The 16,999-nt window shown below is 34.4% G+C and overlaps 1 protein-coding gene across 1 annotated transcript; it reads right to left on the reverse strand.

Annotated features, from left to right (window-relative positions):
- Positions 1 to 3,025: 3,025 nt before the first annotated feature.
- On the reverse strand, positions 3,026 to 3,238 carry LOC112476813 (keratin-associated protein 20-1-like). Its single transcript, XM_025044216.1, has one exon. It carries the CDS (start codon positions 3,236 to 3,238, stop codon positions 3,026 to 3,028), a length of 213 nt encoding a protein of 70 aa, XP_024899984.1.
- Positions 3,239 to 16,999: the final 13,761 nt, after the last annotated feature.

The following is a 16,999-nucleotide window of genomic DNA, read 5'->3' on the forward strand; positions in this document are numbered from 1 at the left end:
GTTTAAAGCATTCCTGGGACAGTCAACAGCTGGACAGAATACCCATTCAAAACCCTCATTATTCATTTTCATTTTCAATCAGTACTCCCATCAATCACTGAAGGTCAAATGCCTCAGATATCTCTTAGGAGAGAGGAAGAAGTTGGGGATTTTCCATTAATCCTTTCCTTCTTGCTGCGTATTTAATGTTTTGATGCTGCTGCAAACTATATTAATTGTTAACTTTGTTTTCTAATTCTTTATAGTTAGAAATGCGATGGATTTTTGCAAATTAAATATATACTAAGGAAACAAATGTATTATTAATTAACTAGATTATTTTTCAATTAGTTATTATGATCATTACTACTATCACTATTATTTTCATTTAGGGATAATTGTTAGGAACCACAAGATAATAATGAAGAGAAGTGATAGAAAAAGAAATGTATATCTTCCCAAGCACAAGAAGAAAAAACATATTTTTTTACTATTACGTAGTGTGTCAGTTGTAGGTTTTATCTTTGTTTTTGCTTTTAGATGTTCTTTATCCATTTCTGGGTTCTATTCTGACATGTAGAGCACTAGCAGGCCATCACTCCAATCTTTACAACAAAGAAAAAGCAAAGAAAAAAAAGCACTGAATATTAATGCTTTTGAACCCACAGGTAAGGTCATGGAAGTTCAAAGCAAATAACCACCCTAAGCCTGAAGAGACAGTGAATCTAGAGTCAAAACCTTGATCTGCTTACCACGAACAGAAGCCATTGGCAATATAGACTGTAAGGAACACCTAAATGGTAATTTTGACAAACTTCTGGAGGCTGTGTGTATACTAATGTGAGAATGACAAATTCCTTGGGGACGAGGTATTAAGAGTCTCCACAACTTGCTGGGCTTTACTGCCAATAATTGTATTAGGTCCTCACTATAGAGATCCAAGGAAGAGTCTTACATGGCTCTGGAAGGGAAAGAAAATGATACATCCAAAGCCTTTTTCCATAGTAAATGCCTACTCACTAGGAACAAAGACCTAGCATGAGCTCTGGCTTACTTGGGACATGAGAATTAGTTCCACGCCAGCCCCTTTCAGCCTCTCTGCCTTACCTAAGAAAGAGGGAAAAACATAGTGAATAAGGGTCAGAACTACAATTTTATGTAGAGAGAACCCTACATCTAGGAAGACAGTAGGGGCTGTACTGCTGAAGAAACACGGTGAATGTCAGCCCTTAGACACGAGTCCACTAAAAGCCTGGGATTTCATTGTAAGGTAATAGAATGATTCCTTTCCCCTAAACCTTATCATCACACAAACTGGGGTTCTGATATAATAGTGGATTACAGCAGATAGAGCTGCAAGACACAAACCCTCTCTAAAGAAGAGTAGTTAGGGATGTACAAAGTCAAACGAAAACAAGCTTCTGGCCCCTACAGCTAAAAGAAACACTTAAGACAGCCCAACTCCTAACCAGATAAAAAATTCTTACACTAAAGGCCTCTTTGCCTCAGTTCCCACCAGGAACTGAGTATTCAATAAAACATCTGACTTTCAAAACCAAAACCAAACCAAAATCTAATATATATCTGTATATGATATGCCAAAACATAAGAAAAACACAATTAGAAGAGAAAATAAATCATCAAAGCTAGACTCAGATATAACAAGGACATTGAAATTAACAGCTTGAAGATTTAAAATAATCTGTGGATATAACTCTTATGTTTTTTTCCATTTATCCAGTTAATATATTGACTTAACATTTATGATTTTCTAATGGTAAGTTTTTCTTGCATTTTTTAAATAAAACTCACTTGGTCATGACGTATTATCTGTTTTATATATTACTAAATTAAATTTGTTTATGTGTTCTTTAGAATTTTGCTTATATGTTAACGAGAAATGCTGTCCTGTAATTCTCCCTGCTGATGGCATTATATTTTTATTTTGAGATACTGCAGCCTTCAACAAAAAGTAAAGAAATGTTCCCTCATTTCATGTTCTCTGGAAGAGAAAGTATTTAGAATTCACCAGTGAAACCATCTGGATTTAAGTTGGCATTTGGGGCAAGATTTTTAATCGTGGATTTAATTTCTACATGAGATATAAAACTATTCAAATATTTTTTCTTCTTGGGTCAGTTTTCATAAATTTAATTTAATGCAGTAATATATATTTGAAGTTAAGATAAGTGGGGTTTGATTTTATTTTATATTTTTTATTTCATGAAATATTTTAAACATACCCCAAATAAGAAAGAATAAATATTACAACAAACATCAGACACCCATCACCTAGATTTAATAATGATTAATATTTGTTAATTCTTTCATGTTTATTTTCTCAAGTGTTCGAAAATAACTTACATGCAAACTAAAGTTTCTCATTATTTTGCTTTGAAATTAACAATACAGTTTCCAAGGAATAATAAATGTAAAAAATTAAACTAAAGTTTTATTATCATTGCAGAGCCTGTTAACATTTAGACACAGAATTCCTATCTTCTGGGAAGGGAAGAAAAAGTAGATGATAATGAGGAGAAGAAGGATAAGATGAAGGACAGAAGAGAAAAAGGAGGAAGGGGGAGTGGTAAGGAAAAGAAAAAAGGAAGAAAAACAAGGGGGAAGAAATAATCATAAAATAAAATATATTGGTAAATGGCTTAGATATAAGAAGAAAATGTTGCCATAGTTGATGATAACATTAATGCAAATTTATTGTGAAAAAAAGAATTGAAACTGAAAACACGTTTATTATGTCAGGAAAGTTTATTATTAGGTATCAGGTACTGAAAGGCAAATTTTTGCTAGAGAGTGATGACTCTCCATCCTTCATAGATGAGGATCCCTGAAGAACATCATGATGAAGGTCAATATCTAGCTCATCACGTTTTCTTCACATTATTGTCAGAAACTAGGTAGTAAAAATAACAGTTTAGTTATCAAGACAGGATAAATGAAGCATGCAGGTGATGGGATAAAGTTTTCTAGATGAATAAAAGTCTCACAGAGGACTAATTCCACAAATTGTCAACTTTCAAGTGTTAATTCAGTAGAATCCACAAGACCAGTATCTTCCATAGGAACATGGACTCCAGTAGCCACACCCGTAGCCTCCATAACAAGAGGGCCCATAGCAACCACATCCATAGCCTCTGTAGCCACAGCCGTAGCCCAGTCCGCAGCCATAGCCACAGCCCAGGCCACTGAAGCCTCCACAGCCGTAGCCCAGGCCTCCGTAGTAGCTGCCGTAGTAGCTCATGGTGTCAAGAGTGGTGAGTTTGGCTTGGTATTGTAGGTCAATTTTGTGACTGTGACTGCACAGGGACATTTATATATATGGATGGGAGTGGAAAGCCACACCTCTAATGTCATCCAATAGAATGCATTACTATGCAAAACTATGTCAATTACCTTGTTTTCTAACAGCAAACCATGCCTTCCACTTGTTTACGTAACTAGTTATTTAAGAATAATGTGACGCATTTGCCTGATTCATTTGAATTCCTAGAAAAATATTTTACTGTCAGTAAGATGCTATTTTGTTTATAATTCACATATGTGTTTGTGTTTTCTGAGTTTTAAACTCTATAAACAAACCTCTATAACTTGAGGTATTCTCTAAATTGTATCACATGAGGTCACATCTACCCTCTAATTGAACCCTTTCCTTTGACAGTGTATGGCCATTGACTCTTTCCAGGCCAAGGGCATTATATTTCTTCTCTCAAGAATTCACATAAATTGAACCATAATTAGTACCTGAAATACTTACTAGTCCTATAAAAAATGGCCATCACCTATAATGTACATCTTAATTCAACATGCTTCTAATGTCAGCGGAGAACCACATTTGGTGGTGCAGTGGTGATATCTATTTTTAAGAGAGCCACACACTCCAACCTACAGAAGTGGGAGCTAAGAAATGGGTGCTGTTTGAAGCCGATAAATTTGTAGTGATTTCTTAAGCAGCAATAGAAAACTAGTACAGTCTCTTAGCCCTTCCATTCTGAATGCTCTAACACTCAAATTTCTAACATTAAATCATTAATAATATTCCTACACTTCATTATATCAGTTTTGTCGCACATTTACGATTCAGAAGGTATTCAAGGAGAATTAAGAAAATAATATCATGCTAAATTTAGAATATTACGTCTTTTATTATACAAGTCAACAGTAAATATATTACAAGCTGAGCTTCTAAGGATGTGCTTTATTACTTTTTAGCATGGATAAGAGACTGAAGCTACTTAATCCACATTCCATCTGTTGAACTTCGAAAGAGCATGCTGTTCGTTATCCAAAGAAAGTTTGCTTCTCTGTATAGATCAATAAACTAAAATTAAACTATTTAGCTTCTAGCTCTGATTATGGCACTTAATGTGACATTAGGCATTACGTTAAAATTCTTTTTGAAAACTGGAATAAAAATGACTCTATAATTCAAAAAGGTGTTGGAATGTTAAGGAAGAAAATATACAGGAATGTGCTTTGAAAAGAACATAATATTCTTGATTAACTAAAACACTCCTTAAATAATGTTTTACTTGAGAATTCAATGAAAACCTTCGGCAATATATTTCTGATTAAAAGCTATGACCATCAAAATAATGTCTTTCTTTTACAATTGGTTCTATAACTTCAATCCTCTTTAGACTTATAATGGTAAGAAAACAGGGCACTGATTCTTCCCAGTTATCCTCCTTCAATTTCATATTCTCACTTGTAGCAATTCCTAGATAACTGCCACCATTATTTTTGATGATGGTTATCACCTATAAAATAGAAGAGCTTGCCAGGCAATCTAACTCCACCTTCCATTTCTGGTTTCTAAATGAATCTCCTGAAAATGTCAAATGAGTACACATCTACGCACAGAGAAACCTGCATCTAGTTACTGGTTATGGGGAAATGGGCTGTCTAGGTCCCTCAGGTTAACACGGACACTGTGCCCAACACATTGTAAATCCTTCCTTCTCATACATTTCCCCAATGCTAAGTTCAGGCATCATCTTCTGGGGGTACTTTCACTGACTGCAGAGGACTCGATGAGATGCCCCTCCTGTCCCAGTGCACCTAACACATAAATCTTTCTTAAAAATTAACACAGAAAATTGTAAATGTTTATCTATCATCTGAATTTCCATCTGATCTGTAAGCTCACCTAGATCTCTGAACACCTTATGTCTTTCTACCTCTGGTACTCAGTACATACAGAGAACAAGGTGATGGTACATTACTCCTGGGAGGATGGTTGAATATATGAATGATCTAATCCATCCTAGGAGGCACCAGCCATCATGGTATCACCAAGCACAGCAAAATTGAATAAGCTCAGGCTCTTGTTGACACAATTAGCACAGCTATTTTTTTAGACGATCAAGTCCAGTTTATTTAATCATACGGATTTTCTTTTGAAATGTAGACTAATGTATAATTATTTCATAAAGTTCATAGAAATTTTGTTATTGGTTCTTTGAACTCATACTGCATGTGACATGCTGCCTCTCATGTCTACTATTTGTTACTGATGTCTGCTCCTACTATTTTATGAGTTGATAGCTGAAGGCACTCATTATCAATATGTTCAGGAATACAAGCAAAGATACTACTTTATTTGTCATGATCATCTTATGTTCTTGAAAGAAATTAAATGTGGCATCTTTCAGGGCTCCCCCTCCCCTACACACTTTTCTAGATTTTATGTGCTTCTGACTTTGATCAGTTTGGTTTATAGAATCCAAAGCTAAGGATGCTACCGTCATAAGTTAATATATAACTAGGTCAATGCTGACCTATTTCGTGGTTACAGCCTGAATGCAGTTGTCTTTCAAAAGCTGTCATTTTTCCTAAGACATTTTAAGAGAACTTCCTTCTTGACAACTAAAAAAAAAAAAGTTCCTCAAAGAGACAATAGAATTCCATACAATCTCCATTTTTCAGGGTTTTATAATCAGTGAAGCAAGTCTTGATTTTTTGTTTTGTTTCATTGTTATTGTTATTGTTTTAAGGTTGAATAAAAGGTGAAGACACCAAATAGAGATACAAACAATAGATAAACAGTACAATCAAAGACAACGTAGTCACTTCTGGAAGTCTAGAAACGAATAATGCTCATACACACATACACACCATACACTTGGACTTTGGGCTCTTTAAATAGAATCACAAACAGAGTTACATAAATATAATTAGTCTAATAATCAAGGGATAAAACTAATCAAGGTAGGACATGTTGAGAAACAAATATCTACAGTACGACGAGTGTCTTTTTGGGCAGCCAGTGTAAGAAATTATTGAGCCACACATTCAAATGTGACAAAGCTCTGGGTGCCTAGAAAACAGGAATCTCAATTTGGCTAACCAATTGCTATATGTTTGTGACGGCTGTTCGGGCTCCTTCAACTGTCATTTAAGTGAGGCCAAATAGCAGCAGCGGTGGAAGAAATTCATTAACAACACAGCTTCCAACAACACAGCAGAGTTGTGTCTGGCTTGGAAACCATAAAAGACAGCAGGACCTGAGTATGACAATGGGAAGTGATGCCATAACGTGGCATAAAGATCCCTCTGTGAAGATACGAGATGGCTTAAGGACAGCTGTGGCCGCGGGCCATCTGCTTTAATGAAGTATGGAAAGAACTTCGGGACAGTCTCTCGACCCTCGTGGTGACACAGGTTTACAGGTATATGTCAGCAGCCTTCACAAAGCACAGATACACACCTAGACTCACACTCGATGCTTACACGCATGGAAAGCCTATCTATGAGGGATAGACATGAAACTCCGACACATTTAAAATGCCAAAGGAAGTTTAATGTAAAGTGAATTTTCACATGTCTCACCTGAACAATTCGAAATGAGAGTTTAGCCAAAATGTGTATCTGAAAAGAGAACCATTACCCAAACTGTAAATCTCCCCCTGCCCCCCTCCCCCGCCCCAAAATTAGAATGACAAGTTCAGATGGTTTTTGTCAAGTCAGTTCTCGTGTCCTGAGATCGAAGGTCCATCACAGAAACCTAGGATTGGCTCATCGCTTCATCATCTGAGCGAGGTACGGAGGTGTGAAGTGTCCACAAGGTGGAATCAGCAAGTGGAGACTTTGCCGAAAGTCCTCAGTCGCAAGCAAGTTTTCTCCCCCAAAATTAGAATGACAAGTTCAGATGGTTTTTGTCAAGTCAGTTCTCGTGTCCTGAGATCGAAGGTCCATCACAGAAACCTAGGATTGGCTCATCGCTTCATCATCTGAGCGAGGTACGGAGGTGTGAAGTGTCCACAAGGTGGAATCAGCAAGTGGAGACTTTGCCGAAAGTCCTCAGTCGCAAGCAAGTTTTCTCAGTAGCAGCCGGATGACCAATATCTTCCATAGCAACATGGGCGGTAGCAGCTGTATCCATAGCCACCGTAGCCACAGCCGTAGCCAGAGCCCAGACCTGGGAAGCAGCCATAGCCACAGCCATAACCGCAGCCATAGCCACAGCCCAGACCGCCAATGCCATAGCCCAGACCTCCGTAGTAGTTGCCGTAGTAACAGCTCATGGTGTCAAGAGTTGAGGATTTAGGGGAGAACAAAGTATATGCTTGCAGAATGTGAACTTCTCTGCTTCCGCCGGGCCTTTTATACACCTTCTGTAGTGGGCGTGACAAACAACAAGCAATCCTGCCTTGTGTTTTATCAACTACTTTGTATGAAAACTGTCATTAACGTCGTGTTCATTTTGAAGAGAGGCCCTCACACCCATTCATTTAGAAATTCCTTTATTGATGTTTCTAAATTCTTTAAGGCATCTCGTGTACCTTTAATAACAAAACAAAATTTACTACCGTACTTAAGATCCGTAACCAAGCTTCATGAGTTTGCATAGCTTGAAAGCCACACACATTATTTTAGCTTGCTTTGGAATAATAACATCGTCCCTCTGCGGACTTAAAGCACCAATGCGCGGAGGCCCCAAGTCGCGATGAGCAGAATTTACAGGTCCTATCATATTATCATCAACATTACCTTGATTTTTGTTTGGGGAGAGATTTCAAATGTTTTTTGGCAAGATTGATTTTGGTGTTTGATTGCAAATAATGTTTTTAGACCAATTCATAGCACTGTCATTCTTATTGGTTTGGGTGTTTTTATGTGGTTATATGGTGTTCAGTTTTATATGCATCAACATTTCATAAGCACGAGAGATCTAAAAGATGTTTGCCAGCAAAAGTATGTATATAATTTTGTGTATGTATGACACCTGTGTGTATTATATTACTGTAATACATGTATATCTGAGGTATGTATGGTAAAATGTATATATTGAGAGGTATATTTTGTATACTAATATCTAAAATACACCTGTACTTTGTTAATTAAACACTTATACTCTCTTTAAATGATTGCCTGCATATTTCCTAGTAATATACTAGGTTCAGGAAAAGATATATCAAAAAGTATTTGTCCAATACCGCAAAGATCACGTGAGCATTAATAATACAATGTAAAAAGTTGATATTTTAAATTCTAGACTATAGGTTGAAATGTGTAAAAGTAATGAGCAATGCTGCATTCCCACTGAGTTTTACCTGACAAAACAGTCTGAGGAGCTTTATAAAGTTTCATGTTGTGTTTCTTCATTGCCATACATAATATCAAATTATAGTGCTATTTTTAATAAAATATGTTTCCATCTCTAGCTATTGCTGATGTTATAAAGAATGATGATGATATAAAGAGTGATGTAAATATGGCAGAAAGCTGTATTTACCCAATAAAGGATCAGAGAGACTTTAGGAAATGGAATTATTGGAGGCAAAACACATTTAATTTTCTTATGAATGAAGATTTTTTAAAATATCTGATATGAAATTTTTAGATCATTTTCTCGACACAATCCCAATGGTGATAATAATTGGAAAAGATTAAGTCATAACTTTATTATTAAATAACTCTATAAACATTTTGCTATAGACAAGCTAACCATTCTCTATATTTGCAAGATGATTGCTTCATCTTACCTATACTGTTAAATTTTATTGTCAGTGTAAACACCATACATATACTTTGAAAATAAACACTGAAATGAGGTAAGGATTTTCACATTAACTACTGTTATTGATCATCTTTCTGTAGAGAATGTCAGTGCCCTGGAAAAGTAAGTCAACCAAGAGATGACATAGTGGGATATAAATATTATTATAAAATTAACTATATGGTCACACTTGGAAAACACAAGAAAATCAAATCAACTACCAGTGAGAGTAACAAAAGACTGCAATTAGATTGATAGTTATCAAATTATCATAAAATTAAAGACTTTCATGTACACTAACAAAGCCTTTTGGAAAATATAATTGAATAATTGCTTATTTCAATTTTAATAACAATGTCAAATAGAGCAATGGCTTTAACAAGAAATGTACATAACATTGATGAAAAACTTTATGTAGTTATCTTTTGTGATACTTTTTTAAAGTTTAAGTACAAGAACGTTAACTTTACAGAATTTATTTCCATATTGATCTATCCGATCTTTGAAAGTCTAAAAAATTACCTTTAAAAGATTGATTAGATATATTTCTATTTGCTTCCATAATTACTACTCTAATTAAATTGTCCATTCCTTCTTGAAATATTTATATAGTAAAGCATGACTTTCATTGAGATATTTTCCGTTTCTTAGTATGCAACCTGAATGCTTTTGTCCTATACTTGGGGGAAAAAAACCTTCTGTAGTCATTGTATATCTTCTTGCTTATGTTAGATGTTATTATGCACGCACACAAACAAAATTGACATCACAAGAATGTTTTCTATTTTCTTGATTTCTCCAACTGCCTAATCTATTTCTCAACTCTATTAACTTTCTATACACTAATTTTTTAGTGTTCGCTTTCATTTTTATTTCCTCTTTCCTTGCACTTTGCAATAGACTTTTTTTGCCTTTTCCTAATTTTGAACTGCATAAATACATCTTCAATTTCAGTCCTTTAATTGTTAATGTTAAATAATAAACATATTTAAAGCTCCACATGTTTCACTTTATATGTTGAGATACAAAACTAGATTTTTATATACAGTGTTCTTATTTTCCAAATGTTTTATTATTTGTTCTTGAGTTTCTCTTTCACTCATTACTTAATTAAAATATGTATTTCAATAAAGTTTTTGTTAAACCAATCTCCAGTTTTACAGCATCATGGGTTGATAAATACAATTTATTTTTATATTTTTAAGTTATTGAGATTTTTCTGTATAATAGAATATGCTTGCTGTTTTTCTAAATATTCTACAAATTATTGAAAAGAACTTATGGTTCAGAATATTTCTGTTTTTCTATAGCATTAATTATATTTTTCATTTCACTAGTCTTTTTTTAATATATAATTTCTCCTAAATTTATAGTTGTGCTATGTTAGAATGCAACTAACATCAGTTGCATTCCTTTTAAATTTGATTTTTTATAATCTTTCACTTTCTATTATTTTAAGTGCTATTATTTGGCTTACAGTTGACAAAAATTGTAACTTAATTACCAATTGCAGTCTTATCAATGCGTAATAATAAATTTAGACTAAGTAATACTTTTAATTTATACTTTATTTCAGAAGACTTTTGCTGCTCTTGTTTTTATCCTGTTCTGTCTTTTATATTTTTGGCTATCTTTTTTTTAATATATATTTACTTTTTTTGTGTTGAGAGGAGATGACCATTACTGACACCTAGTGGCAGTATACTCCAAATGCATGAAGTAATCATTTGCTAGAAATACTACTGATTAGATAAATACATGTCTTAGGCGTTGTCACAAAGTTCTGGAAGTTACATACCCTTCAATGTACTAAATCACTAAAAATTGTGGATTTTATTTTCACAAAGAAAACTATGCAAATACAGCTTTTTGAATATAATCTCAAGATGTATATACAGTCAGTAATTAAAAGCACATGAAGTTAATAAAAGCTAAGTTAGACGATTTCATAGGCCAGACACCTAGTGTGGGACACTTAAATTACTATAGCATTAAGACATTAAAGGATTTTTTTAAAAATCAGAAAGCATTAATTTCTCTTTAGATGAAGAGAGTCATTCTCCTACATATTATAATATTCAACTTTTTGAATTATGTAATTACTTCCAGAAAGGACTAAATAGATCAACCATTGGAAAGCCAAAATTATGATTATTTGAGAGAAAATGTATCTCATTTTTTGACAAGCTTAGCACTGGAGTCTTACTCTAGTAATAATTCTAGTCAGTAAGGAGAGTCTTTTCCAGGCATACGGCACAAACAATTCATCTAGCAGAGTCAAAGTATTATTCACTGATAAAGGGACTGTCATGCTTTTAGCGAGATTCTTCAGGAGGCTGGAGTTACATTGAGGGACCCAAGTAATCTTCAGGGCAAAGGTGACCTTAATACAGGATTTTAAGTACTTCCAGTCACATTAGGATGATACACTATGTAATGACTTTATTAAGTTATCTTAGTCTGATGTTGTTAAACATTCGGTTTCTGTAACTCCCTATGTTCTGGTTCTTGGCTCAGAACACAGCTTTCTGATTATTATCAGTCTCACCATGTCTTATGGGAAAAGAGTAAGCTTTGGATTTGAGCCCTTTGGCCATCCTAAAAGTGATCTCTCAACGTAAATTAATAAGTTGGCCTCTGATTATGATTTCGTTCCCCATATAAAATAAAGATGATGTGGTAATAAATGGGTTTGAATATTTCCATTTCCCTGTGACAGTAATTTGTTTCTGCAAATTAATAAAATGATCTGATTATAATTTGGATTCCCATGTAGGTTAACTAAAAGGAGAGTTCACAAATGAAGCAAACTCAGGTATTGCAGTTCCTGCAACAATTACATCTTATTGTATATTAATAAGTTGGCATTATGTTTTATAGATGATCCACTTGAACTTGTTAATGTTAGCCCCTTGAGAAATGGATTTGTCCTCAGTGTACTAACTGAACCTAACCAACTAACTGAGCCCACAGGCTGAAGGGCTAGACTTCGAATACAGATAAATTTATCAGGGCAATTGATGTTTTCCTAAGAGGTTTCTAGAAATTTGACTTTTTCTCCTCGAGTAATTCTGGATACTTCTCTGCCTTTTGTGAGCTAAGAATTAATTATGCAATGAAACTATTTTTGTCAACATATATCTGGGGCTAAATCCAATACTCGCTGTATTCCAAAAATTATATTTACCCAGCTCATTTATTTAATGAATTTATTGAGCAATAATCTGTTATAAGCACAAAAACATATATGATCACCTATTACAATGGCTCTTGTTCCTGCCTCAATGATGTGCTCTGCTACCTCAGTTTCTATGGCAACTATAGATTGTTTCTGCTCTTGTTATTACTGGTTTCTCCTTTGATGTAATAGTGGGTTAAATATTGTGTTTTGCTTTGCAACTAGATGTCTTTGCTTAATTCATGAAGTTTGTTATATATCTCTTTACCATTTTTAACCCCATAAACTAAATGGCTAACCATTAGAACCACCTAACCATATAAATACTTGAAATTTCTCTCTGGTACTCTTAGTTCTTGGATGCCTTTTTCAACGTAACCAAGACAATTACTCCTGTGTCAAGATCCTGGCAGCCTAACTGTCCAGCAAACACTGAGATGGCTCACGCACAGACAGTAGTGTAAAAGTTGAACATAAACTTCATTAGCAACATGCGGGCAGTTGTTAATTCCACATTTTCTTTAGCACTTTCCTCTCAGACCAAAAACCAGGCTGATTCAAAGTCCACAGTAATAGAGTATTATGAATGCAATCTTCACATTCTTTTTAAAAAAATTTTAATAGAAACAATGATTTTCATAGCTAATTATTGAAGCACATGGTTTCCCACTTAACCACAACATAGAATCCCTGAATTCCTGGTAGTTCCTCAGAAATTTAACCTAGGATTAAGTGGGGTGACAAACCTAGTGAGAGAAAGAAAATTAAGCAGGATTCTTAAATGTGATGCTCATGATTTTTTAACGGAGATATTTTTGAAATACATTCTGGGATAAATTCAAAGTAGCAGAGTTAAACGTCTGGACTATAACACTTTCTTCAACTCTAACAGGATCACACTTGCTGATATGTTTTTGTAGTTATGTCATCTGCTATGCTAAAGACTCTGATAAGAATAAGTTTTTGAAAGTTCATTCTTGTAATAACAAGAAGAATAAAACCTGACTTCAAGGCATTTGCATTCTCATATTCTATTTACTTTATAGATATAATTTACTATATTATACAGTAGACTATGAACACTCATAAAGCCAGTCATAGATCATTCTCAAAAAATAAAAACAAAAAATACTTTAAAGTATACAATACCTGTAATAATCATAATAATTCATTTTAATGACAAGATACAAAATAATGTGATAGCGTATGCACAAAGATGATCCATCTCAATAGTTTTTATAATAAGAAAAACAAAAATAGGAAACAACCTACATGTACAAGAATGGTAAAATAAAATACACTGACAGCGTGGAACATGTTGCCATAATTAAAAACTATGTTTTAGGGCATTTTAATGTCATGGGAAATCCCTTGTGATATAATGCTGGTCAACAAAAGCAGTATACAAAAAACACTGTATGATTTCAATGATCTAAACTCTATTAAATGTCATGAATAAAAAAAGTGGGGTCAGGGGTTAAAATAATAATTATCTATTTGATGAAATTAAGAAACAGCTGGTCTGGCAATTAAAAAAAAAAAAAGCCCTAGCTCCTGCTTTTCTCTTAGACCTGCTTATGCTCAGTCACGTGGGCACACTTACCCAATATCTGCTGTGCGAGGTCATCCATGATCTTTTGTTTTTCAATTCTATTCTTTCATCTTAGTAGAGAAATTCGTGGTCCCTAGTATTTGATGTAGGAAGAAAGGAAAGGAGGAATCCCTAGTTTGTTCTTCAAGCCATCTTTTTCACTAATAAACTTTGAACTTATCACATAAGTTTCCTTGTTTATCAATTTGTTTATCAATCGATAAGCAATCTCATATTTGCAGTCTGAAATGAGTGAATATAGGCTCCCAAGATCTCCAATAAACAACAAATGAAGTATTTATAGTAAACACCAAGTACCTAAGTACGAGGTGCAAAAGAAAAAAGTTTGCTACATATTTCTTGTTTAAACTGTCCTCATCATCTATAAATAATAGTTTTACATCATTAGATATTAAAATTACTTCAACATATGTAGGTTACATAAGAGAAAAAAGCTAAATTTTAAATAAAATAGAAGTCGACCCTTGAGTTTGTTCAATCTAGTGGATGAGGTTGAAATTCTAACGCTTGGCATGTTGTGGATGAGAATTTATTTGCCATTGTTTAAACTCAACATAAATCAGAAGGTATAAAACAACTCAGAAGTAAAAGCATAGGTTCAGAGGTAAAAAAGAACAAAGGTACAGCTACACTACAAGAATTTAAGTAGAATACATAGGACCGACATGTCTCAAAGTGGCATGGCTGGCAACAGCCACCAAAGCCATAATCACATCCACATCCATAACTACCGTGGCAGTTGCCACAGCAACACACAATTTCAGGAGTGTAAAGCTCCTCTGAGGACCACCTATCCACTTAGCAGAGGGTATAGAGCAAGCGCTGCACATTATATAGACTAATTATATGGGGAAAATATTAATACATTTCTTTAGGCAAGAAAAAGTCTGTATGTTCATTAAAATTAAGGTTATTTTGTTCTGATATCATGTACCTTTATTGAAAACTGATTATGTTGGTTATAAAACTTTTGCTTCCTTTCTATCCCTAAGGATTAGGGCAAGAGAAATGAAATTTTCTGACAAGTTGTCTTCAAATCTACTTACATCACATACATAATACAAGCTGTACCTGGGTTCATACATCTTGGAAATAATAACTGATATCTCACTGGCAGAGTCAAAGCCACAAAAACATCAAAACTAGAGGGAGACCCCTGGGTGACCCATACGACTTCAGGGTAACTTATTTCAAGTACATGTTTTCCATTACCGCTCTTACCCAATCCCCAAAATCAAATGCTTGTGGTGCAGTCCAGATACACTTAAATGCAAGCTTGAACTTGGTTCCTATCAACTTTTTGTTGCATTGTTGTCGTTGTTGTTGTTGTTTGATCATGGGTTTGCCATGCGTTTCCTTGCATCTAAACTTTCATAGACTCTCTTTGAAACAAGATCGTGAACATGTTTCTAGTTTCAGTTCTCAGCGAAACTGTGAATCGTTGTGACCCTTGAATTTCACATCCTGCTTTTCGCCTCTGTGTCTTACCTTTGATTTTGTCCCTTGCCTGTGTAATTATCTGGGACAGTGCAATGCACAATGGCTTTATAGGAAAAAAAAAAAAATACGTAATGTTTATTGTTGACTCTGTACAACAAAACTTAAAGTTATTTATATTAAACTTAATTCAAATCATTTTTTTTTCAAAGGCGCTAAAAATCGTTGTAATCCAAGTAAACTACTTTCTAGCAAACAAGTGATGCAGGGTAGAGCCTTGATAATTGGAGAGATGGTTGGTTATGGTCATGGGTTTATACGTTTTGTTTTCACCTCTGCTTATAGTCTCAGGTCAAAAAAAGCAAAAAACTTCTCATTTTACTGGCACTATTGGAGGGCTGGTTGAAGGAGCGATGTTTCTGTGGCCTCTAACATTACTGCCACCTGCATCCTCTCCTGTATTTTTCCTGTGCCCCAAAGGTTAAAATTACGCAAATAAATAAATGACACAAAGGAGAAAACTAACGTCCATTGTATTGGAAAAACTAACAAACAATAATGCTTTCTTACAAACTCTTCTCTAATAAAGAGCACAGCACCAAGAAATCTTGAAATGGCTTCAGTTTTCTTTGCCTGAGCTACCTAGAACTTAGTACATTTTGTGACTATATTTTATATATCTAATCTCACAATGAAATATATAAGGTACATAGGCCCAGTGCAATAATGTTCTACATGTCTAAAAAAAGGTCAGGATCTGCACAAAATAAAACTGTTGTAGAAGGAAGAACACATTCTATTTATAGTTTGCAGAAAACAATTATCTGGAAACAATATGTGGGTCATTAGCTTAGAGTATCAGGCTAGTTAGTGTTAATAATAAATGTCAATATACCTAGAGCACTTACTATATTCCAGGCACTACAGGAAGCCTTTTGTGTGCATATTATCTCACAATGTATTCTGAAAAGAAACCTCTGAGGCAGAGTGTCTGTTGGTCTTTCCCATTTTGTAGAAGGTAAGACTCATGGCTGAATAGTTTAAAATAGTTTTCCCAAATCACACGAGTAGTAGGTGAGACATGAAATTCAACAGTCTGCTTTCAGATTTGCATTCTCCCTCACTCCACCCTATTTATAAGGACAGAGGAAAATTACTCCAATCCAGAGGCACCAATTCTGACAATAATGACCACTCATTGACACATCCTTTACACCTTCTCCTTGGTAAACTATGTTACTTGTCCTTTCGGTAGTTTTAATTTGGTAAACTCCTGTGCAAATGTGTCATTCTATTCAAAGTCAGAGGTATATAATTAAATTAGTCAGTCCTATAATAAAAACAGGAGGAGGAGGTGAGGCTAGAAACAGCAAGCCAAGTGAAAGTGTAGATGACTTTACACGCCCTGCTAAGATGCTTAAGCAATAGCCTGTCAGTAAATCTTTCTTGTCCATACTGAAGAGCTTATGCATTTGCTGAACTGCCCAAGACACAGAACAAAAAAAGAGGCATCTTCCTGGAACACAACTTTTACTCAAATATTTGGATGAACTTTAAAGTGATTAAAATCTTAAGTAATTAATAAAATTTGTATGTTTTTGTTCTAGTATCATCTACAAGAAGAATGTAAAATCTAGTATCATCTACAAGAAGAAGAATAAGAATACAAAAACTTAAAAAAAAACCCTATAAATATTATGCTTAGAATAGGCTGCATCAGGCAATGCTTCCTGGCCCTGCAGGTTATGATTTTACACTGTGTTTAATAAATTCATTC

This window comes from Pteropus alecto, unplaced genomic scaffold, assembly GCF_000325575.1.
Source record: "Pteropus alecto unplaced genomic scaffold, ASM32557v1 scaffold81, whole genome shotgun sequence".
Classification (NCBI taxonomy): domain Eukaryota; kingdom Metazoa; phylum Chordata; class Mammalia; order Chiroptera; family Pteropodidae; genus Pteropus; species Pteropus alecto.

Excerpts from the sequence above, each read along its gene's own strand:
- LOC112476813 (XM_025044216.1), bottom strand. The coding sequence starts at position 3,238 with ATGAGCTACTACGGCAGCTACTACGGAGGCCTGGGCTACGGCTGTGGA.